Raw genomic sequence first — 24,912 nt, 5'->3', positions numbered from 1 at the left:
TATCTCAGAGCTTTGGGGTCTTTTTAGATATTCTGGGCCCAGGCCATGGTGCATGTTGAACATAAACACCAAGAACTTAATCATGATTTGAAATTCTATGATAAGCCTGTGTAGAGAGTACGGGGTGTTGTGTTTGTAGTAGCCTGTGTTGCTAAGGAGATGCACTATAGCATTCTGTACATTCTGTAGTTAGAGTTTCCTAAGTGCTGAAGCCTTCCTGCCCAGGTATATCTCATTACTGAAGTCCAACCAAGATGTGACAGTGCTGTAAATAACAGAGGCTATGTCATCATCCAGGAGGATGGGATAAAATCTACTGACCAATTGGAGAGGATAGAAAGAGTTACTTGCAGATGCTGCTATGTGAGAGTTTAGCATCATTAACGCTTCCAAAAATGCTCCTAAACTGCAGATTCAATTGTCAGTTGTGGTGTGTATCTTTAACCAGAGGAGAATGGACCATGGCTGTGAACTCTTCAAAATGCTTTCCTCTGCCTACCAGCATCACCTCTATGCTGCTTGAGTTCAGCTTCAGCCAGTTGTTCTTTACAATTAGGAGCCTGCCATTGTCAGTCCCTTTGCTTGGGTTAAGCATACTCCCATTGGATTAAGGCTTCTTAGACACTTTTGAAAATCTGCCCAATGCCTAGGGCTACAATTTTGTCAGGGAGGTCACGGAATCATATATTGACTTCCAGAGACTTCCATGACTTCCAGAGACTTCCGTGACTTGAGCCCGCAGCACCTGGGAGCTGCAGGGTCCCCCTGCCACCAGTGGTGGCCGGGAACTGCAGCGACCCCGAGCTCCTAGCCGCAGTGAGCAGGGGGCGTGCCCCAGGAGCTTCCAGGCGCCACAGGCAGTGGGGATGCCCCAGAGCTGGGAGCCACAACGGGCTGCTAGGGTGCCCCGGAGCTCCCAGACACCATGGGGGTGGGGGTGCCCCAAGCTTGGAGCCAAGGGTGGTGGGGGGACCCCACAGCTCTGAGCTGGGCCCCCCCGGGGTGGTGGGGGGACCCTGCAGCTCCCCATTTTGTCAAGCATATTTTTAGTAAAAGTCACAGTAATTTTTCTTTATTGCCATTGACCTGTCCGTGACTTTTACTAAATATATGCTTGACAAAATCTTAGTCTTACCAATGCCTCAGTGATATTTCTAGTCTTGGTAAGTTTAGGGAGTGAGAGACCAGAGCACAGAATTAAATCTAGAACTCCCACATGGGAATACAGATCCTAGGCCATCAGGCCTGCTCGCTGTACAGATATTTTAAATAAGGTTTTAAACCTATTTTCTGTTAAATTGCATAAGATGAAGAAAGAATAGTATTTATGGTGCTATAATTGCTATATCTTCTTGTACCATAATTACACTTAGACAAAAGTAAACAGAGTAAGATACTTCTCTGAAAAAATTTCCTTGTTATTTAAAAACTCTTGATACACTAGCAGCCTATTATTTAAATCAAGTTTCATTGACTTAGTTTCGATAGAATGAAGTCATAAACGTTATGTTGTAAACAAGAAAAGCTAAAATTGAATGGCCAAATTAGTGAATAAATCTGATTAGGATTGTTATGGATTAACTCAAGTCAAGTTATTTTCTTTACATAAATATTTTTTAATCACACTCACAGTATTCTCTTGCAGCCATAGTGTACCACTTATTGTAATAGCCACAGAAAATGAAAAGCATGCAATATGTGGTTCTCTGTAGATTATTAGCTAAGTATGATTCAAATATTTGCACTCAGTAAATTAGTGAAGTAGTCCATTAGTACTTTATTTAGTAACTTTAGGTTACTTTATAACTTAAATTATTATTGCTGAAAATTAGTGTAAACAATGACCATCAACAGCTACTGATCATAGAGACTAGTTTTAATCTTTGCATATTTTCGTCTATTTTTATGTTGTCTAGAGATGCCTGGGTATACCAAGCAGATAAAAATAAATGTTCTGGCTACTTTTTATTCAACTGGCATTTTTTAATCTGTTTTAATTATTAAGTGTAAAGAGACACCATAAACTCAGTAACTTGACATAAAACCAAAACTAAGTTTTCTGTTTTTAAAGAGAAGAACTCTTGTATGAAGAGATTAAACCATTTAAATTCTCCCATTTCATCTTCTTATGAAAAGCAGGGAAAGCAAATTGCAAATATTTAAAATGTCAAACAAATGGAAATATGAATGATGAACCACTTGTATTGCATGTAAAAAGAAACTATGGTTTGCAGTGGAACTGTGAAAAGGATCTCTGAATAATTCATCAGAAATAGGTTAAATCAGAATATTTCCATGCAACCCATTTTGTGGTTGTTTATTGATCTGCTGCTTGTAAGTTTTAAGGATATATTTCTTCATACCTTCTTAGACTGAAAAACATATTATGTCAAAGACAATGAAAATCTGTTTTATTCCATTGTTGTGACTTCATTGCTATCTTCTTTAAATTACATCTTCTGTCACGTACATTATGCAGTTTTCATTGTATTTATTTAGATTTTTTTCAGGGCCTAACAGTGGCTTAAGGTCCTTCACAATAATTTAAACAAAAAATAATCTTACAATTTCAAGTCGGTAATACACTTAATGAACACCATAAGCAAACAATGGCCAAATTGGCCACCATGATAACCCAGACTTAACAGCTGCTTTATCCCCTGGCCTATTAACCCCTTCTCACCCCAAAAACATAAGAGAACAGATGAGCTTTGTAGTGTAAGCCTGTAAGCATAACAAATGGAGCCCTGGCAGACTTGGTGGGTGAGTTCCAAAGTCAAGACCCCTTCTTTTAAACTGGGGTAGTGTCACATAGGGAGAAATGCAGTCCCTTGGGTAACCAGGTCCCAAATCATTTAGGGTTTTGTAAGTTAAAACCAACACACTGAACTACACCCAGAAATGTTATGGTCCATAATCAAATCATGGACGACTTTAATAAAGTTAATTAACTTAATTAAATTAGTTAATTACATTAATTAAATGTGCTTTAAACAGCGTGAAATAAAGAGCTGGTTCCCCCAGCCAACAACCTGAACTCCTGCAGCCACAGAACTGAGACCAAACATCTTAACCTTGCCGTACTCTTAGTACAGAATGTCACACAAGATTATATCTCTCTTCCTTTTCTCCCGTTATCACCACCACCAAAGGAATTCTCTTTTTTTGCCACCACCGCTTTCTAAGCATACAATAGGACTGCAGCTGCAGTAGGATACTCAGACAAGAACCAATATGCACACTAACAGACTTATCTACCCCCTCTCTCCACATCCAGCAAAGCAATGAAAAATTCACTCCTCTTAAACCTCTCTAACTCTATGGATCCCTCATCTCTACAGCAATCAACATGCCATCCCTCCCATTCCCTTGATGCCCAGAGTATAAGAAAAATCAGAGCGGACAAAGCAAACATCATACTTATAACACCAACGTAGCCTTTGTAATACTGATAGATGGCTTCTCCAGCTGACCAGAGAACAACCAGTTCATCTTCATCTGTGCCTGGACCTCCTTTTTCAACAATAAGGGAGAATTCTTCATCCAAACCCAGAGATGCTTCACCTAGCTGCATGGAGGAAGATAGTCTGTTGACTGCCATGGGCTTTCTGTGTTTTCAGAGTTCAAGCAGGACTGTTACAGTCTAGACAGAACTCTACCTTGAAGTGGTACAGATTTGAAATGTACAAGGTTTTTGTGTTGGGGAAAGGATAAAGAATAAACCCATCATGGGCAAATGTCCCTGCGATTTTAGAGCATCTCTAGCATTTGAAATCACAGGGTTTAGTGGTAACTTTCTAAAAGAGACTCTACCAGGTTAATCTGTGTATCATATATACATATTGATCAAAGTCAAGGCTCTATTGGCTACACCCCCAGTCTCCAAGTTTCTAAAGGGAATGACTAATGACTTTTCATAGAATCATAGACTTTAAGGTCAGAAGGGACCATTATGATCATCTAGTCTGACCTCCTGCACAACACAGGCCACAGAATCTCACCCACTCACTCCTGTAACAAATCCCTAACCTATGTCTGAGCTATTGAAGTCCTCAAATCATGGTTTAAAGACTTCAAGGTGCAGAGAATCCTCCAGCAAGTGACCCCACGCTGCAGAAGAAGGTGAAAAACCCCCAAGGCCTCTTCCAATCTGCCCTGGAGGAAAATTCCTTCCCGACCCCAAATATGGCGATCAGCTAAACCCTGAGCATGTGGGCAAGACTCACAAGCCAGACACCCAGGAAAGAATTCCCTGTAGTAACTCAGATCTCACCCCATCTAACATCCCATCACAGGCCATTGGCATATCTACCGCTAATAGTTGAAGCTCAATTAGTTGCCAAAATTAGGCTATCCCATCATATCATCCCTTCCATAAACTTACCAAGCTTAGTCTTGAAGCCAGATAGGTCTTTTGCCCCCACTGCTTCCCTTGGAAGGCTCCAGAACTTCACTCCTCTGATGGTTAGAAACCTTCGACTAATTTCAAGTCTAAACTTCCTGATGGCCAGTTTATATCCATTTGTTCTTGTGTCCACATTGGTATTGAGCTTAAATAATTCTTCTCCCTCCATGGTATTTATCCCTCTGATATATTTATAGAGAGCAATCATATCTCCTCTCAGCCTTCTTTTGGTTAGGCTAAACAAGCCAAGCTCTTTGAGTCTCCTTTCATAAGACAGGTTTTCCATTCCTCGGATCATCCTAGTAGCCCTTCTCTGTTCCAGTTTGAATTCATCTTTCTTAAACATACTAGAAGCTCCTTCCCAGCCTGGTTTTAACAATGTTGATGGACCTATCCTATCAGCCAATGTATCCAGCTTCCTTAGAACACCTGGCTATCAAAATGCCATTTTTAATGCCCATTACTTCTGTTAAGAGGGTCAGCAATGTCAGTGCCTTTGGTGCCTCCAGCCCATATAATAATGCACAACAAAAAAATCATTATGAGACTTCACCCCAGCATAATGCTTAAAATGGTCTCAGATTTTCATCGGCCACCCTCCCTGTTTTCTTCCTCAGACCTAATGTCCATCCAGGAGAGTCCCATTTATGCTCTTTAGATGTGAAAAGGCCCCTTTATTATTACCTGAACAGGACTACATCCTTTAGAAAACTAACAGATTATTTGTTGCCTACTGGAAAACGTGTAAGGGACTACCTATTAGTGAATACTCTTTCACACTGCATTAGGAAGCATCGTGTTATTCTTTAGTCAGAAAACCAGTACTTCTACGGTTGAAGATACACATACACCACTAGGGTACTGCTGCTTCTGTAGCTTGTTTGAGACTGGTCCCAATTGTAGAGATTTTCAAAGCAGCAACACTGAGTTCTGTTCATATTTTCACTGAATACTATTTATTGGACATAGAATTGCAATATGATGCTTAGTGTGACAAGGCAGTGCTACAATTCATTTTTGCCTAGAACTGCTCCTCTAATGGGGGACCCAGCTTCCTAATCTCCTGCAAGTAGGAATGCACAGAGGCCCTCAAAGAAGAAAAAAGTGTTATTTACTAATAACTGGTTTCAGAGTAACAGCCGTGTTAGTCTGTATTCGCAAAAAGAAAAGGAGGACTTGTGGCACCTTAGAGACCAACCAATTTATTTGAGCATGAGCTTTCGTCCGATGAAGTGAGCTATAGCTCACGAAAGCTCATGCTCAAATAAATTGGTTGGTCTCTAAGGTGCCACAAGTCCTCCTTTTCTTTTTACTAATAACTGTTGTTCTTTAAGGGTTGTCTCTGTATAGTCACACTATCCAGCCACCTTTCCCTCTGCCTTGGGAGTTCTTTGTATTTCAGGACTTTGTGGCTTGGGAAAAGGAACAGAGGTGGGCTGCGGGGTATGCTGTGTTATATAGACAGGGCTGATGAGGACATCCAGTTACCCCCTCCTCCCAATGGATGAAAGTTTTCTATACAATTCTACATCTTAATGCTAGAGGTACCAAATCACATTAATGCACAGAGTCAACCCCCAAAGAAGTTACTAGGAAGTAACCCCTCTTTATCCACTGCAGTCTGATACAATATCACCCCATCATAGCTCCGTTACCTTTTGGCAATCCTGCATGAAAATGTTTTGTGACCCAAATCCCTTTGCTAGCGCAGGTACATATGACTGACTTTTGTGGTCAATTGCAAGAGTAAAGTATTGTAACACCAACCTTGCTGAACGTATTACAGAGTCCAGAATCAGGATCTGTGAGCTTACTAAAATAATTCACTGGGCAACAAATGTCAACAGTGCAATCGAGATCAAAGCCTTGTAGCCGTTCTGACTGTACTGTACTTCTTATAGCTTGTGTGCAGACTTTACTCGCCTCTTTGGTCCCTTGTTGGAAAGTAACATACAGTTTAGTTACTAAATATTGTACTGGTTATCATACTTGAGGCACTTATTCTAAAGAGTGGTTTGAACCATTGCAAAATCTGACGTAATTAACTGAATATTTATTTTTTGTTCAGTCTAAAAATGTCAGCATATCTACATGCCATACCCATCAAATTCAGTTTTCTAATGTTCCCAGCATTACACTATACATTTCGTTAAATGGACCTGAAAATATAATGTACATATATACTTAATTTGGTTATTAAATCTAAAAATGACCTTGTTGGCCAGTTAAATTAATAATCATCATAAATTTGTATTCCACCGGGTAGATATTGGCAGATCATTAGGACCTGCAAATGGCTCTTCATGCTTTCTGTGCTCCTAAGAGTGATTTTACAAAAGACTGAAAGTCTTTGATGGTGATTCAGCCCCACACCCTAACAGAATGTACTGCAGCAAAGAAAGCTGCTAGAAATTAAAAGCAATTGAAGTTCTAATACATGACAACAATAACAGTTTGGCTTCCATTTTTGTGATGATCTCCTGCTTGTAAATTGCTGGGAGCTATGTTCCTTACTTGCTTATTCCATTTGTAAGAGTTGCAGAGGTAGTTAATTTCATCCTCTGATTCACTTCTTAGAACTACTTTTTCCCCCCTTCCTCTTTTTGTTTTTCCTTTCCAAAAATGTAACCAGAATTATTCTCATTAATCATGGTGGTTATTTGTGGGACTGGTAGAATCATGAGCAGCCATAGTTTTGAAGCTTGGTATGATTTTAAAATTATATTAAGTCTGCTGAAGTTAAAAGTGGTTGAAAATTTCAAATAGACTATATACGTTAACTTTTTCATAGCACATATATATATATATATATATATATATGCATGTGTGAGAGAGATACACACATACATTTATAAATATATATAGTATAAACATTAAATATATACATACAATCATGATACATTTAATGGATGAATGTGTCTGTCAGTCCTCTCCTCAAATAACGTATATTTGTGAACTAAAATTAACCATTTCATGTGTATAAAATGAGACTGTTATTGAATTACAGTTTACTTTTAGAGTAAACAATGAAAATTATATGATATCCAGAGAGTTTACTTTCTGCCGTACTGCATTTTAGTCACAGTAGTTTTTGGTTTTATGCCTACCATGCAATGACAAAGGTTTATTTTTCCTTTGTTCTTTTCAGAGTGCTGCAGCAGCTCCCAGTCCAGTGCTAGGAAACATTCCCCCAGGAGATGGCATGCCAGTAGGTCCTGTACCACCGGGTTTTTTTCAGGTATTCAGAAAAATTATGATTCAGACATTTTAGGGTGTAGAAAAGCTTCAGTTGCATTATTTGAAGCTGTGTAAAAAAGGGCCTATTCTAAATTGTATTATGCATAATGTGGACAATATTTAAAAGATAGTTATTTTAAAGAAAAATATACAGGAGGAAAGCAAGTGACCTCTTTGACTAATAATAATAATTCCATTGAATACAGTATCACTCCTTCACAACTTCAAAGATAAGAATTTGTGCTATTTTATGGTTAAAGCTTGAAAATTATTTAATATATTTTTATAATAACCTCTTATGAGGAAATTTTAGAATTATACTGATATTTTGATGTAAGAATTGAGTTGTTGTTCATGTCTAGCTGTTTGCAAAGTGGAGCCAGAGGGCCAGATTTTCAAAAGTATTCAGGGGCCTGATGTCAATGGGAGTTAGGCACCTAGGTGCATATGAAAATCTCACCAAGTACATCTGCATGTTTCGATGTTTAAATACCTTTGAAATTCTTGCCCCTAGTGCATAACAACAAGCCAAGGAATCAATGCATACTCAGCCTTCCCTTAAGGTTTGATCTGGGTGAAATTATACTTTTGGTGGTTTGGACACTAACAGTGCAGTATGCTTACTTGTGGTAAATAACAAACTGGTATGCAAGGCCAAACTAACAATTTCAGTCCAGGAATGGAGAGCTCATATAAAAGATCTATCTGCCTCCTTTCTACCAGGATCCAGTTATTTTTCTCCCCACTGTGCCTGCTATTGCCATGCAGCCCATAGGAGTAAATACAGCTCTAGAGCTGGAGTAACTCCCTAATTTGGCCACAGTGGAGAGACAGACTTTCTACACTTATCCAAGTGTGGAGAGGAATTTTTGGTTCACATATGTGGTCGCCTGCTGAAAAATGAGTAAACCAGGTGTCCAGGGCTGAAGTGTGAGGAGCAGATGAGGATGGGGAAGTTCTCTCCTGTGAAAGACAGGGGTGAAAATTAGGAGAATATGGAGGAGGAGAATATGGAAGAGGATCTTCATTCTCCTTTCCCACTAAAGGCCATGAGATGGGAGTACTAGGTGTGTCTGAAAGGTATAGTTTCACTCTGATGGATATTTTTTTTGTAGGCAATCAGAAATCTTTACTGAGCGCTTTTGTTCTGTATGCATGAGTGATAGCAGTATGCAGTGTTGTGCAGCCATGTCGGTCCCAGAATATTAGCGAGAGAAGGTAGTTGAGGTAATATGTTTTATTAGACCAACATCTGTTGGTGAGAGACAAGCTTTCAAGCTTACACTTCACATTGAATGGTTCCTTGAAATATGTGTTAACTACTTAAACTAAACTATCTGTTCAAACTTTGTAGTTAACAGTGACACTTCGAGTTAGTTTCCCAGACCTGAAGAAGAGCTCTGTGTAAGAAGCTTGTCTCTGTCACCAACAGAAGTTGGTCCAATAAAAGATATTATCTCACCCACCTTGTCTCTCTGAGTGATAGCGGGTCATCTACATGGAGTTCCTCTTCACACAGTCATAGAGGGAGGAGGAGTTCTGATTGCAGGATTCACCGCCACAAGAAGAGCTACAGAAGTCTTGAACCTGGTCACAAGCATTGTGTTTCACCTGCTAACCCAGAATCTGAGCCAAGTTGTTCAGTGTAGTGGTGAAAGAAATTTTGCAGAAGAAACATCCTGTTTGCAGGTATCATTACAAAATGCCCAGGAGTTGGCAGGAATTATGTTAATTATTTTTAAAAAGCACTTAGCCAATAGATAAAAAGTTACAAGCAGAAATAAAACAAAACAACAACTCCTGTTGTCTTCACAAAGAGCTTCACAGTATTAGCCTCACACCTGAGAAGGAAAAAGATCCATGTTTGTCAATATCTGGATGAATGGCTGACCTTGGTCATCTCTGAAGTGTCAAAATGTGTTGACAGCAAGTTTGAACGACAAATTTTACATACTGCTTTTATATTAAAGAAAAAGAAGCAAAAAAGAAAGCAAAATAATATAAGGATGTCATGCCATCTAGTGGCAGTTGCCCATTCTCTGTATTAGCCGTATTATATGGATGCACTATTTTTAGCTCTGTTATGCTGTAGCAGAGCTGACCTAATGCTCTGATAGAGCATTATTACAGGAGGAAGAATGAGTGAAAAGAAGTTTCATATTCTTTTCACCCATGGCATTACTATTGACTACAAAAAGTTAAGTGTAAATAGCACTCAGGTAATTAAACTAACTAAAACAAGCTAGGAAATTCAGAGTCAATGATAACTCACATCCTCTTTGCATTTCAAAACAAAAAGCCAGACAATATACATTTAATAAGCAAATAGATTACAAGCTTCCGTGGAAGGATATAAAATGTATATTGTTTTTGAAGGGATGGGTTAATAGTCTCCCAGGTAACTACAGTGGACACGTTTACATCCCCCTGATTCTGGGGATAGCAGGGGGCCAAACCAGCCTACCTGAAAGTTGGAACAGCCACAGCAGTCAGTCATTCTAACCTACACCAGCTAGAACTGTCTCATAGGGGCCATTCTGCCAACCAGGGATCAGCTGAGCATATCATGCTCCAGGTCTGCCCCCTTCCACCTCTAGAATATCCTCTCGCGCACATAGCTGATTCTGACACACACTTTGAACTAGGAATGAGTCAGGAGGGATTGGCTTAACAATAGCATAGGAAGAATCCTCATCTGTCTTTTTAGAGCAACTTTAAAGTCACAGCACTGCTCCAGTGGCACTAAGGGATTTTAGCAAGGCTGAAGATCTGACCCTGTTATATATTTAAGTTCATTTTGAAAATATCTGATCTTTTTAAAGTTGTGTCTGGAACTATAAGTCCACTGCTATCTTCCTGCTAAGTCCCATGTAGTTTTCTGATTTTCTAGTCCATTGCCTTTATTATCCACCATCCCTGTTGTCCTCCAAACAATCACACACAGTTTAACAATGGCAGCATCCTGCTTAGCCACTTATTTTTCACTATTGAAAAATTCATGCTTTCCCCACTCCCACAGTCTTACCTGTCTGCTTCTCCTTCAAGTACAAAAATTACTCAGAGAAAACAGTTTATGAGTGGTAACTGGGACACCTCTTTTCTCCTTGTTGTGGAATCTACACAGTCTGCCCTCTTGGCCATAAGTAAAGATGGAGCAGATCAGCTATTGCCTACTTTTCAACTGTGAACAGTGGAAATCTCAGATTCCCAGAAAATCTGTGTTGCCACTGAAACATCAATTGGTATATGGTGGCATTTGTTTTTATTTAGGAGAACAAATAAATATTAGTTAGTACAGCCTTAGGCTACGTCTACACTGCAAGCTAGTGGTATGATTCCTAGCTCTCATAGACACAGTCATATTATCTCTCACATGAGCTAGCATGGTAAAAATAGTATTGTAGCCAGGGTGTAATGAGCAGCAGGAATGGCTGTGCGCTGTGCTAGCAGCCCCGAGTACAAACACACCGGAACCCAATAGGTATGTAGTTGGGACAGCTAGCTCGTGCCTCTGTTGCTACTGCCCATGCTACTGTCACTACACTACTGTTTTTAGTACTTTAGTTCAGATAAGAGCTAGCACAGACATAGCTATGTAAGCAGGGAATCATACCCCTAGCTTGTAGTGTACACATAGCATCAGTGATCAACTCTAAAACTCTGCTTGCAAAATAAAAAGTTCTGTATTTTTATACTAAAATATACAAAACATAAAATGTGTACAATAATTATTTTATATGACCCTCAGCATGATTGTTCAGTCACACATTTTCCATGCAGAGAGTTCCATTGCAGTCAATGGGATTCCATGATGGAGTTACAAGAGAAACTGTAAAGAATTGGCCCCTATTAGAACAGGTAAACTTAAGTCTCAGAATTGTTGCTCAGAGTATCACAGATTGTTGAATATTCTTTTCATCAAATGAAAAATCACCACAGGCTTGAATGTAGCAGATAGGTGGAGTTGGAGGCTTTAGTAAGCCGAGAGAAGATCTGAAAATATGAAAATGGATTTTGAGGGAGATTTTATTCCCCCCCTATAATTAATGCTTATATTAAGAATATTGGTATACATGATATATGTTTGAAATGTTTGTAGTTATTTGTAGATGTAGTTGCCCCAATTCTACAAAGACTTAAGCCCATTATGACTACTCACATGTGTAAAGTTATGCACATGCTTAATTTTTCACAGAAACAGGACCTTTGTGTCATTGCTCCTGTAACCTCATATTTTATTTTAAAACTATTTTAAGTATGAAAATATAAATGAAACCCATCTTCAGTCTGTAAGTAGAGGATATTAGCACCTCAAAAGGTCTGAAAGTAGTGTGGGTGTATGTTTGTGTGTGTGTTCCTCTCTCTCTCTCTCTCTCTCTCTCTCTCTCTCTCTTTCTCTCTCTCTCTCTCTCTCTCTCTCTCTCAGCACCAGAAATAAAGTCAATTTTTAAAAAGATAAAGGTGTCTGCTGGCTTTGATAATGCCATCCTACAGTTATAGTAATGGTATTATTGCGCACAACTATTAAAACAATAGTTAAAACTATTTAAAAAATTTAATTTAAAGAATTAAAACTGCTCAGCTTGAGTAACTAAATATGCTTTGTGCCCATGCTCCCCCCACCACAATACAATCTCAAGCAGCCACAAACCCACTGCTAGTTTTGGAACAGTATTAGGGGAAGGGAAGGCACCTAAATGACAAACGCCTTATAAATATCTATTGAGGGAGTGGAGGCAAAATAAGGTTTGGATTAAATCTTTACCTATGCTGAGCTTTTGACTCTTATGTAGAGGAAAATATATATACCCTTTGGGGTGCACAAGCCCAATATTGACTGTACGTCAAAAGTGGCATTACAGTGTCTTCTGAAGAGTACTAAGGGGTGCTTGGTTTGGTTGTTTTTGGTTGTTTGTGGGTTGTTTTTTGCTGATGTTTTGTAATTTATAAATGATGCCATTTTCTTCATGGGTGAATCCTGTCCCTGGCATAAATTGACAGTTGTACTTTCCTTTGGACTTAAGAGATCAATTTCATATACCAAAATTCTATTGCTGAAGATAATGCTTTTAGCTTCATCTTCATAATAATATGATGTATAATATCTGTAGCAGCAATAGTGATTCTTAGTGGCTCTTAACTGAGAGATCGCTGAGGCTTTTAGTTTTCACTTGCCAGCATTGCTCCTAGAAATGAATTGTTCATGTGTTGGGTGGGGAATTGCTAATTTTTTCAGAAATGTGTTCTTATTCTCAATGTTTATGTTCAAAATATCTGAATTTTAGAGGCATGGGTAAAAAAAAAAAAGGTCATGTGATCCTTCCTGGCCTTACTAGCTCCAGCTCAAATCATGTTTGGAATGATTAGTTCTATTTTGTGTAATGTTTTCACTCAAAATTAAAGTCACAACTCTTCAACTGATTTAAAATATATATACTTCATAGTACTTTTTAAATTGTACTGCTTAAGAAATCTCCATTAATTATCATGTACATAGTTCAGCCTCTTCCTCTTCCACTTGCTGGATCTTCTTGAGTGAGAAATAATCATTATATTTGCTGCAAAGGGAGACATATGTGACAACAGTACCATTCCAACAGATCATCTGTTATTGAAATGAGTGTTACTTACCTTCTCAAATTCCTGGTGAAATAACCTCGGTAGCAGCAATAGATCCTGTTTGTAAGATCCTAGAGAAGTATTGTACATAAGTGCAAAGGGGTTTTTGTATGCAGATTACCAGGTGTGTATTCAGAGCACTGCAGTTATTCTTTCTTATTGTGGAATAGGTCCAGTAATTCTTTGATGAGGATAAAGCATTGACCTTAATTGAAAAACTATTATTTGTTCTAGGAGTACTTGTGGCACCTTAGAGACTAACCAATTTATTTGAGCATAAGCTTTCGTGAGCTACAGCTCACTTCATCGGATGCATACTGTGGAAAATACAAAAGATGTTTTTATACACACAAACCATGAAAAAATGGGTGTTTATCACTACAAAAGGTTTTCTCTCCCCCCACCCTACTCTCCTGCTGGTAATAGCTTATCTAAAGTGATCACTCTCCTTACAATGTGTATGATAATCAAGGTGGGCCATTTCCAACACAAATCCAGGTTTTCTCCCCCCCCTCCCCCCGCACAAACCCACTCTCCTGTTGGTAATAGCTTATCTAAAGTGATCACTCTCCTTACAATGTGTATGATAATCAAGGTGGGCCATTTCCAGCACAAATCCAGGGTTTAACAAGAACGTCTGAGGAACGGGGGGGATAATAAACAAGGGGAAATAGGTTACTTTTTATAATGAATCAACCATAGAAACTGGGAATGGTTGATTCATTATAAAAAGTAACCTATTTCCCCTTGTTTATTATTTCCCTCCCTCCCCCCCCCCGTTCCTCAGACGTTCTTGTTAAACCCTGGATTTGTGCTGGAAATGGCCCACCTTGATTATCATACACATTGTAAGGAGAGTGATCACTTTAGATAAGCTATTACCAGCAGGAGAGTAGGGTGGGGGGAGAGAAAACCTTTTGTAGTGATAAACACCCATTTTTTCATGGTTTGTGTGTATAAAAACATCTTCTGTATTTTCCACAGTATGCATCCAATGAAGTGAGCTGTAGCTCATGAAAGCTTATGCTCAAATAAATTGGTTAGTCTCTAAGGTGCCACAAGTCCTCCTTTTCTTTTTGCGAATACAGACTAACACGGCTGTTACTCTGAAACTTATTATTTGTTCTGATTATTAGTCTTGTTCTGATTATTATTACTGAAGTCTGGAGAAGGGAGCTATAGTCATTAGATTTTTATTTTTAATTATTTTAAATGTTGCACTCTACATTCTTAACTTGATCAAACTTCTGACTGTTGCCATATTTAAACTTCTAGGGTGGGAGGCCATGTTAGACAGCTCTAAACAAATATAAACAAACTCAAATAATTTTTGAGGGGGACCTCATTTGAAGCACACAGACATATTCCTGTTTATGAAACAGAGACTTAGTCACCAGAGAAGGCCATCAAGAGAAGTTCGCTCACTTATATATGCTGAGAGTCTGGTACAAGCCATTTTATGTAAAAGCTAGTTATTGTGTGATTTACTTGATTTGCCTTACCCAAAGTACAACTCTCAATACTTTTGCCAAAAATAAAGCATAGACCTGTGTAGAGTTTAATAGTTGTTCAAATATGGTTGAATGGGAAAGTGCTTTTTATTAAGCATTGATCATAGACTATCTGAGTATAATAAGATAAGCTACATATTTATGCTCATCAGCAGAATGTGCCAGCACAAGTGTGTCATTTGGAGTATTTAGTCTTGGTTAGCACTAAAATGTGTTAATCAAGAGTGTCTTATAAACTGCAATGACAGTGATTGTTGATACAGAACAGAGAGAAAACCAAACAAATTAAAATATGTGACTTGTAAACTAACTCTAGTCAATTCATTTGACACGCATTTTATGTCTCATTCCATTTTCTAAATGAAAGCACTTATCTCCTACCAGTAACAGTTAAAAGCATTTAGCGATCATATTATAATACAAGGAGCCTGAAGGAGGTATATTAAAAAAAATTACTTCCTTAACACTTTTCAGTACTGATAGGATAAGAAGTGAAATCAGAAAATTGTATGATAAAATCTTATTTCATGCTTTTGGAATATAACAGTTAACAATTTCAAACTTTTTAACAAGGGATCAGATATTAGTAAAAGACCAAAAATGTGCATATGAAGGAAAGGACTGAGAGGGAAGACAAAAGAGAGAGAACATGGGACATGACAGGTGAATTTAAAATGCAGGAGGAGAGAAGAACCTCGGATTATTTTTTTACCTAGATCATGAATCATCTTACAATTTCAGAACTTGGAATGTATGAATGGTGAGATTCTGTTCTTATGAGAATCCACACTTGACTTATGTTCTAGATGCTAGTAATTTGGACGTTCTTAGTATACGTGCACCTGGAGTAGCAGCTAATAAGTATAAAATAATGTATCTCAATGCCTATGTAAATTAAGGCTGTAATTCCATTTTACGGCTTCTGGTAATATGCAGTACTCAAGCTTTGTTTGTGAAGATAGCAAAGATAGTTGACTTCTACAAAGCGATTAAAGATTCTAAGTTAACTACATGTAACTGACACAATTTAAACAAGACAAGCCTTGTCTACCCTGAGTGCTAAATTGTGTTTCGCATCATGTTAGAACACTAGGTCATTTCCCAATGTAGACAGGCCCCCTGTAAGGAGTGCCTTCAGCCTCTCAGAATGTTTAGGTATACAATATAAGAGGATTATTTTAAAGTATGTTACTATTTTAAAAAAAAAAAAATTAATTGAAAATATAAGAAGTAAAACAGTATGTTATTTTAATGTTCATATTATTAAAAAGCTATTTTAATTTGATTTTTTAAGGTAAAACTGGTCTACAATTTAGAAATTATTTGGGGAAATTTGCAGAGCTTCTCCTGCCCATATAGCTGAAATTAATGAGAGTTGCTATAGTTCAACTATAGTTAAACTCCCTCGCTCCCTCCCTGCAATTATCAACAATAATGCATTAGTGCATTATTCTGGCCACCCACCAAACACACTGCCCACATGCCCCACATTTGTCTCTTGTGATCGTGTAGGCAAAGCTCCTTAGCCACGCATTCTACCAGTAAGAATAGGGGTTACTGCTTCATCTCCTGTTGACGCTCCAAATAAGCTCTGCTACATGGAGTCTCTGACGGGAGGTGCTGAATCAGCACATTTTCCCTCTATTCTGGGCACACCCACTTCCTGGACAGCATCCCTTAGGCTGTGTCTACATAGGGTGAAAAACGTAGTTTTTTTCAATCTGTGTAGTTTAAAATGATTAACGCCCCCCCCCCCCCCCAACATCCATGGAGAGAGAGTTTTCAGTCAGGTTAGGTTTCAGAGTAGCAGCCATGTTAGTCATGTTAGCTAATCATGTTGTAGGCCCGTTCACACTAGGATAAAAGATAGGGATCCTAGGCGCTATGGTAATACAAAATAATTAATAATATATGTCTTAAAGTCTTATAGTAGAGGGGGCACCCTAGGAGGTTCACCTTAACCAGCTAACACATGGTAAAATTAAATTTGCCTTGTCAAGAGTAGAGTTAAATAGTTCATTAGTTAAAACAGTTAGCAATATGTTGTGAAAATGCATCTTTTTATCTTGTGAACAGACCCCAACACTGTCAACTAGGCTAAAACACAACAGTTAACAGGACTGAAGAGGTGTTACATTATATCTACATTGGTGTTTAGGGGAATTTTCAATTATGTTAAGCTAATTGGATTTGAAGAAGTACCTTTTAACCCTCGGTAGACAGGGCCCTACTGTTCAGACGGCATTCACCACTTTTTGCCTCCCCACATCAGGGTAATTGCCATGTAAGAACATAAGAGCTGCCATACTTGATCAGACCAATTGTCCATCTAGCCCAGTATCCTGTCTCTGACAGTGGCCAGTACCAGAGCTTCAGTGGAAATGTACAGAAAACTATGCAATTTTGGAGAGATCAACCCGTCTTTCCCTCTGAGCTTCTTGCAGTCTGACATTTACAGTCGCCCTTGGCATGAGGTAATATCATCCCTGACATCCCTAACCATTGTGGCTAATAACTGTTGATGGATGTATCCTCCATAAAGTTATCTAGTTCTTTTTTTAACCAGTTATACTTTTGGCCATCACAGCATCCCATGGCAATGAGTTCCACAGGTTAATTGTACGTTGTGTGAAAAAGTATTTCCTCTTGTTTGTATTAAATCTGCTGCCTATTAATTTCATCAGGTGACCCCTGTGGGAAAGGGAAAATAACACTTCATTCACTTTTGTTTTTCCACACCATTCATGATTTGAGACCCCTATCATATTCCCCCTTAATCATTCCTTTTGTAAGCTGAACAGCCCTAATCTTTTTAGTCTCTCCTCATATGGAAGCCATTTCATACCCTTGATCATCTTTTCTGCCCTTCTCTGAACCTTTTACATTTCAACTATATCCTTTTTGAGATGGCTTGACCATAAGTGGACACCGTATTCAAGGTGTGGGTGCACCATGGATTTATATAGTGGCATTATGATATTTTCTGTCTTATTTTCTATCCCTTTCCTAACATTGTTTGCCTTTTTGACCACTGCTGCACACTGAGTTGAAGTTTTGATGATTTCTTTCTTGAGTAGCAACAGCTAATTTAGAACCCATCATTATATATGTGTAGTTGGGATATTTTTTCCAATCTGCATTACTTGGCACTTTAATGTTGAATTTCATCTGCCATTTTGTTGCCCAGACACCCAGTTTGAGATCCCTATGTAACTCTTTGAGGTCATCTTTGGATTTAACTATCTTGAATAAATTTGAATTATCTGCAAACTTTGCCACTTCATTGTTCACTCTCCTTTCCAGATAATTAATGAATATGTTGAACAGTTGGGGGATCCCACTGCTTATCTGTCTCCATTGTGAAAACTGACCATTTTTTCCTACCCTTTATTTCTTATCTTTTAACCAGTTACTGATCCATGAGAGGACCTTCCCTATTATCCTATGACTACTTAGTTTGCTTAAGAGCCTTTGGTGAGAGATCTTGTCAGAGGCTTTCTGAAAATACAAATACAACTAAATTGTCTGGATTTCCCTTATCTACATGCTTGTTGACGTCCTCAAAGAATTCTTATTGATTGGTGAGGCATGATTTCCCTTTACAAAAGTTGTGTTGACTCTTCCTCAACAAATAGTGTTCATCTATGTGTCTGATAATTTTGTTCTTTAGTATAGTTTCAGTCAATTTTCCTGGTACTGAAATTAGGCTCATGGCCTATAATTGCCAGGATTGCTTCTCACATCCTTTTTAAAAATTGGTGTTATGTTAGCTACCTTCCAGTTATCTAGTACAGAGGCTTATTTCAATGATAGGTTACATACTACAGTTAGTAGTCCTGTCATTTCATATTTGAGTTCAATCAAACTCTTGGGTGAATACCATCTCGTCCTGGTGACTCATTACTGTTTAATTTTTCAATTTGTTCTAAAACCTCTACTATTGACCCATTGGTGTGTGACAATACTTCAGATTTGTTCCTAAAAAGAATAGCTGTGATGTGGGTATCTCCCCCATGTCCTCTGCAATGAAGACCAATATAAATAATTCATTTTGTTTTGCTGAAATGGCCATTTACTTCCTGCCACCAGGTGTGTGCTGCCATAAGTGAATGTAGAACCTAGGGTGAATCTCGCCCTATATATTTACCTTTTCTTTTTGAGGTAAGTTTTCTTTTCTTTAACTTTTTCTTTTTTCAGGTTATTTTTTAGATTAAATTGAACCATACAGCACAGCCTGCACATAGGCTATCACAGTGGTGGGCAGCCTGCGGCACGTGGGCTGCATGCAGTCCATCAGGGTAATCCACTGGCAGGCCGCCAGACAGTTCGTTTACATTTGCACGGCCTCCTGCAGCTCCCAGTGGCCGCGGTTCGCCCAGCTGCAGGTGGCCGTGCAAAGGTAAACAAACTGTCTGGCAGCCCACCAGCGGATTAACCTAACGGGCCGCATGTTGCCCGCCACTGGGCTATCACATGCATAGAAACTCACACATAAAGATTAAATTTACTTTAAAATCTGTCTGGTTAAACAAGAGTCACATTTCCAGGAACTGAAATTTGAACAACTTATTAAAATAGATAGAAATAAAAGAAGTCCTGTGTTTAACTCCTTCTTTCAGAGGCTTCATCCAATGTTCCGGAGCAGAGAAAAGGAATCCAGAAATTACATAGAGGTGCCCTTTAAAAACCAAGTGGAATCATGGTAGTTTTCTAATGGGTTCTCTGACCACAATTTTCAAATTTTTTAAATTCAACCTGGATACCTAATGTTAGGCCCCTGAATCCAAATGTAGGCCCCTAAAGAAGAGTGGCCTGATTTTCAGAGATACTGAGCTTGCAATTCCCACTGGTTTCAGTAGGATTGTGGATACCCATCATTACTGAAAATCAGGTTACCTATATTTAGGTGCCTAAATATTGCAAATTTTGCAATTTATTTGCACATTTTTGTCATTAAATATGAAAACATGAGTAAAAAGAAGTAACAGCAGTATCCAAATATTAATTTAACCTCACTTGGGAATAAACAAACTCTAATCCCGGTATTCAGAAAGGATGTTGATTTAAATAAAAGAGGTTTCTTGAGAGCCAAGCCACTTGCTGGATTATCATCTGTAGGAATTAACCCAAGCGCTGGTTGCTAGGCACATTGAACATTTTATATTTCAAAATCAAGCAGGCTAAAGCTTAACAGCAAACAGAACAAAAATAGCTAGTAGTAACAATAAGCAGTTAAAGATGCCAGAGTCTCTATGTCATCATCCTGTTGGATATTGTTTGTGGAATCCAACTTTTGTAACTTGTCAAAAAGTCATGCTGAATCATTATCACTTTTCCTGACTGTCTGAACCAGAATGTAACCAGGAAAAGTGCTGCTGTTTCAACATATGCTTTTTCAAAGGCTTTCCTAATAGAAACACATTCTCTCCTTTTCTGATTGTTTTTCCTGGGCTTTAGAATGAGAAGAATGAAATTTTGAAGACTGATTTTTTTTAAATAGAATGTATCTTTTGCTCCCCTACCAGCTGTTGGAATTGTTTCTTTGTCATGAATGTCTGTAACAGAAAAATAATATTTGTTTCCTGCACCCTGTTTAGGGTTTTTCAGTACAGACTTTTTTTTAAACCTGCAGTCATTATAATGGGATCTTCTACGTTGTCCAGCTGCATAACATTAAAACCACTGTACAGTCATTTGCTCCAGCCATTTCAGTGAGCTCAGTAAGTCCAACACTTCCAGCTCAGCTTTTGTTCTCCAGAATTTCCACTCTGTTGGTCTGAGAGACCCTGAGGGAAAGGCTTGTGGAAGGGAAGGTTTTGCCCTGATTATTGCAGGGATAGTCTTCTCTTTGTTCAAATATTCACAATTTAAAGAATGCTTTAGGCTCTTCAGCTGCTTCTGGAATTACAGGTGTTATTAGTTGCCAAAATCAGTCTTTTATCATCTTTCTACTTAGACATTTGCTCCCTTTCCTTTCAGATCTAGACTTTGCTACCATGATCCCTGCTTTCTGACTTCTAGATAGGAATAATTCAATGTGTTCTACCTATGGTTGTGTTTGAAGACAGCTTGAAGGTTACAGCTGGTGAAGATTTCATGGGCTGTCGTGCTTGAAAATGTAATCATGAGGAATTGTAATAGCACTCCCCCTGATCTCTGGTCAGAGCATTGCACAGGAGCATTGTCTCTGGCACTCCCTACTAGGCTCTCCCTCATCCCTGTGATGGCCTTTTCCAGCCTTTGTCTTCTGCTGAGTTCCTCCAGGTGTTCTGTGGCTTGGCCCTCTAACCAACTCACATGAAAGTCTAAACCACTTCCACTGGAACATGAACAAATGCAAATGAATCTTAAAACTTGTACCCCTTCCACCTCTTTCAGACTCCACTTTAGTTTCTTTGTTGGCCCTACCTCAGGCTTCCCCTGCAGGAACCTAACCTGCTCCCGTAATATTCTTCCTCTGTTGTTTCCTGTCTGCTAAACCCTATCCCAGGGCTTCTCTCTGCCAGAGAGATCTGTCTCCTCTGCAGTCTCTCCTCCACTGAGCTTCTTCAGTCTACCTATAAGTCATAACTCCACCTCCTCTGGCCAGAAGGCAGTTAATTAATCACCCCCCAGATGCAGAGCATGACTAACTGGGATTCTTTCCCTTGCCTTTCAGGTGATGGGGGTTAAGCCCCAACACTGGAATGTTAGATCTGTTTTCTGATGTTTGCATTGGCTTCCTGTTTACTTCTGGGTGCAATTTAAGGAGTTGACTTCCGTATATTAATTCCTAACTGGTTTGCTTCCCAGCAATCTTAAAGACTATCTCTTTCCTATGTACTACAATGGCAGCTGAGATCCAGTGGACACTCAGCTAACACCAAGTGATGGTGAACCAAGGTTTGTTGGATGGGGTAGGTAGACTGGCGTGTGGGGAGGAAGGGTTGCATTACATGAGGTATGTGAGCAGAGCTCAGTAATTTAGATAATGTAGTTCAGATAAGTCTCCAGACCTCTAGACACATATGTGAACCAAACCTGAAATCCAAATCCTCTGTCACTATTATAAACCTTATATTCTTTAAAATGAAAATGTAAAAAGATAAAGTACTTGACATTTTGTATTATTCTGTTATTATGTATCTCTCAACTCTTCCTAGAGTATTTTATTTTATATTCCAGGCTTTTTAACTTCCCTTTTATCCAGTCAAAAAGTTCCATTTTTGATTATGTAATCTTAATAGTTTATCATTTCACATATGCTGTGCATAGAGTTGTTCATATTCTGCTTACACAATAGCTGTATTAAAAATTTTAAGAAATGCAGCTTGGTACTAATCTTCAGAAAAGAGTTTTAATATATATATAGTTTTGCTAAGTGCTACAGACTAATGTACTAAATATTGTTGTAAAAGTATATAAGATGAGCTCCTGAGATTTGAGGATCACAGGAACTATATATGTAGTTACTACATAAAACATTTCTGTACTAAATTGAATTCTTTGGTTATGTTCCTTTTTTCATAGCCTTTTATGTCCCCTCGATACCCTGGAGGTCCAAGGCCACCTTTAAGAATACCCAATCAGGTAAGAGCCTTATATCAAGGACACACATTTATGGGCCGTGGTTTTCAATCTTTTTTCATTTGCAGACCCACAAAAAATTTCGAATGGAGGTGTGGATTTCTTTGAAAATCTTAGACATAGTCTGTGGACCTACAGGGTTTGCAGACCACAGGTTGAAAACCACTGTTTTAGGGAATATGGCATAGTGGTTAATAGGGGGACTCCTGGGTCCCATTTCTGATTGTTCCATCAACTACTAACTTCTGTAATTTCTAATTCATTTAACCTTTGTCTGCCCCTTTTTGCCCAGATGTAAAAGGGTATATTGATATGTACTACATAGGAGAGGTGGGTAGCTTAATTAAAGTTTATTAACTGCTTTCTGATCTGTACATGGAAGGGACTATATCAGAGGTGGGCAAACTATGGCCCACGGGCCAAATTTGGCCTGCGGGACCCTCCTGCCCAGCCCTGAGCTCCTGGCCCGGGAGGCTAGCACCCGGCCCCTCCCTTGCTATTCCCCCTCCCCTGCAGCCTCAGCTCACTGCGCCGCAGGCGCAATGCTCTGGGCAGGGGGGCTGCGAGCTCCTGGGGCAGTGCAGCTGCAGAGCCCAGCCTACCCCGGTGCTCTGTGCTGCACAGCTGTAGTGCCGCCAGCCACCAGTGTTCCAGGCAGCGTGGTAAGGGGGCAGGGAGTGGGGGGATTGGATAGAGGGCAGGAGAGTTCGAGGGGGTGGTCAGGGGCCAGGGGTGTGGATAGGGATCAGGGCGGTCAGAGGGCAGGAAACAGGGTGGTTGAATGGGGGCGGGGGTTCTGGGAGGGCAGTCAGGAAGGAGAGGAGGGGTTGGATGGGGTGGCAGGGGGCAGTCAGGATCAGGGGTTCCGGGGGTGGTCAGGGGAGAGGGAGAAGGGGTGGTTGGATGGGGCAGGGGTCCCGGGGGGGCAATCAGGAATGAGAGGAGGGGTTGGATCGGGCTGTGGGGGGAAGTCAAGGGCGGGAGGTCTGGGGGCGGTCAGGGAGCAGGGGATGGTGGATGGGACAGGAGTCCTGGGAGGGGGGGGCTGTCAGGGGGCGAGAAGCGGCGGGGGTCAGATAGGGGTTGGGGGCCGGGCCATGCCCGGCTGTCTGGGGCCGCACAGCCTCCCCTAACTGGCCCTCCATACAATTTTGGAAACCCGGTGTGGCCCTCAGCCCAAAAAGTTGGCCCACCCCGGACTATATACTGTAAGTGAAAAGTTATCATTGCTTTAAACATTTGTTATAAGTATACTGTAATTCAGTATAAAATAAATTCCTGATTGCTGTACCTTACAATAATATGTTACTCAAAGACATTCTGGCATTTGACTTTCACATTTTTATATGTATATATTTCTAAATTGTTTAAATACTGGCAGGTAAAAGCTGGATGTAGTGAATACTATAAGAACTACTGCCAACCTGCTGTTTTAATTTCAGAAGCTATTTTTGTCTGCACATTACACTGTTTTCAGTTTAGAGCTATAGCATAATCTCAGTGAATTACAGCCCTTGCAGTTCATTTACATTATGCCACATTCATGAATTACCAGTTTTGGCAACATTGCCTATCATTAAGTTACAGATAATATAAGCAGTACATGAAAGTGATAAACTATTGTAATGCAGTTTTAAAGTTGAAATTTTGATTACACAAAAGTCAGTAAAATTATAGTTAAAATTCCCACAGTAACCATAACTCTTCCCTCGAGCACATGCATTATAGTAGGGTTCTGTCTTATTTGGTCACATAGGAAAATGTGACATACTGCTCAGCAATAATACAATATGATACAGTGGAAGGAAGGGGCACTTCTTTATATAACCATACATGTTCCAAATATTGCATGAGTCAAATTTCCAGCCTGGGTGTCTTACACTAAGGACTTTACTCTTGTTTCCCTACATGCCACCTGTCATCTCTGGCAGAGGTGACCAGATCCCACTTTGCTGGAATTTGACACTTTTGCATGTTTTACTTTTTGCTCCTACATATCATCCTGAACCTGCACCTATTGAAGTAAATGATAATGCTCCCATTGACTAAAATGACACAGGATGAAACTCTATAAGTTCCATAAATCATATAATGAAATACACAATTGTAATACATACTCAAAAGGGAACATTGTGAATGTTACCTTTGAATTTCCTGACTCTTCTGCAATTAAAACCTCAACCTTAGAGTGCATGTGTTTATATATATATATGTGTGTGTGTGTGTACGTACGTATGTGTGTGTAAAAGTGTAAAATAATAAATATATATATATATATTTATGTATATACATATATATGTAAAATAATAAAAAATCACCACAATCATATTCTTCGCAGTCAAGATAAACTGATCAGTTCCTTCATTAAGCAATACCAGTGTTACTGGATCAGATGCATTTAATAACACCAGATTTACTTACTCCAGATAAACATTTTTATTATGAATTAATTAATTTTAGTTGGCTTTTGAAACACCATTCCAGACTCAAAGATCCATTCTTGATGAAGATTTTTGTAAGATGACTATACTACAGATATTTGTGCAAAAGGCTAGAGAAATTAATTGTAAATCT

At 39.1% G+C, this 24,912-nt stretch overlaps 1 protein-coding gene across 6 annotated transcripts in view; it reads left to right on the top strand.

Moving 5' to 3' along the window:
• SSBP2 (single stranded DNA binding protein 2) overlaps positions 1-24,912 on the top strand; it is a 273,371-nt gene that overhangs the window by 188,130 nt on the left and 60,329 nt on the right. For 4 of the 6 annotated variants that reach the window (XR_006290932.1, XM_037903177.2, XM_007066432.4 and 1 more), the window contains exons 5-6: positions 7,554-7,643; positions 22,282-22,341. Coding sequence is in view for 4 of the 6 variants with exons in the window: in XM_037903177.2 (XP_037759105.1) it covers positions 7,554-7,643; positions 22,282-22,341 (150 nt within the window). In the remaining 2 variants the exon portion in view is untranslated. The remainder of the gene's footprint in view (positions 1-7,553; positions 7,644-22,281; positions 22,342-24,912) is intronic. The other 2 variants (XR_006290933.1, XM_027828754.3) reach the window with 1 other exon arrangement.

The sequence above is a fragment of the Chelonia mydas genome, chromosome 5, assembly GCF_015237465.2.
Source record: "Chelonia mydas isolate rCheMyd1 chromosome 5, rCheMyd1.pri.v2, whole genome shotgun sequence".
Lineage (NCBI taxonomy): Eukaryota > Metazoa > Chordata > Testudines > Cheloniidae > Chelonia > Chelonia mydas.
Note: the sequence above shows the minus strand (reverse complement) of the source record. Positions and strands in the feature narration are given on the sequence as shown.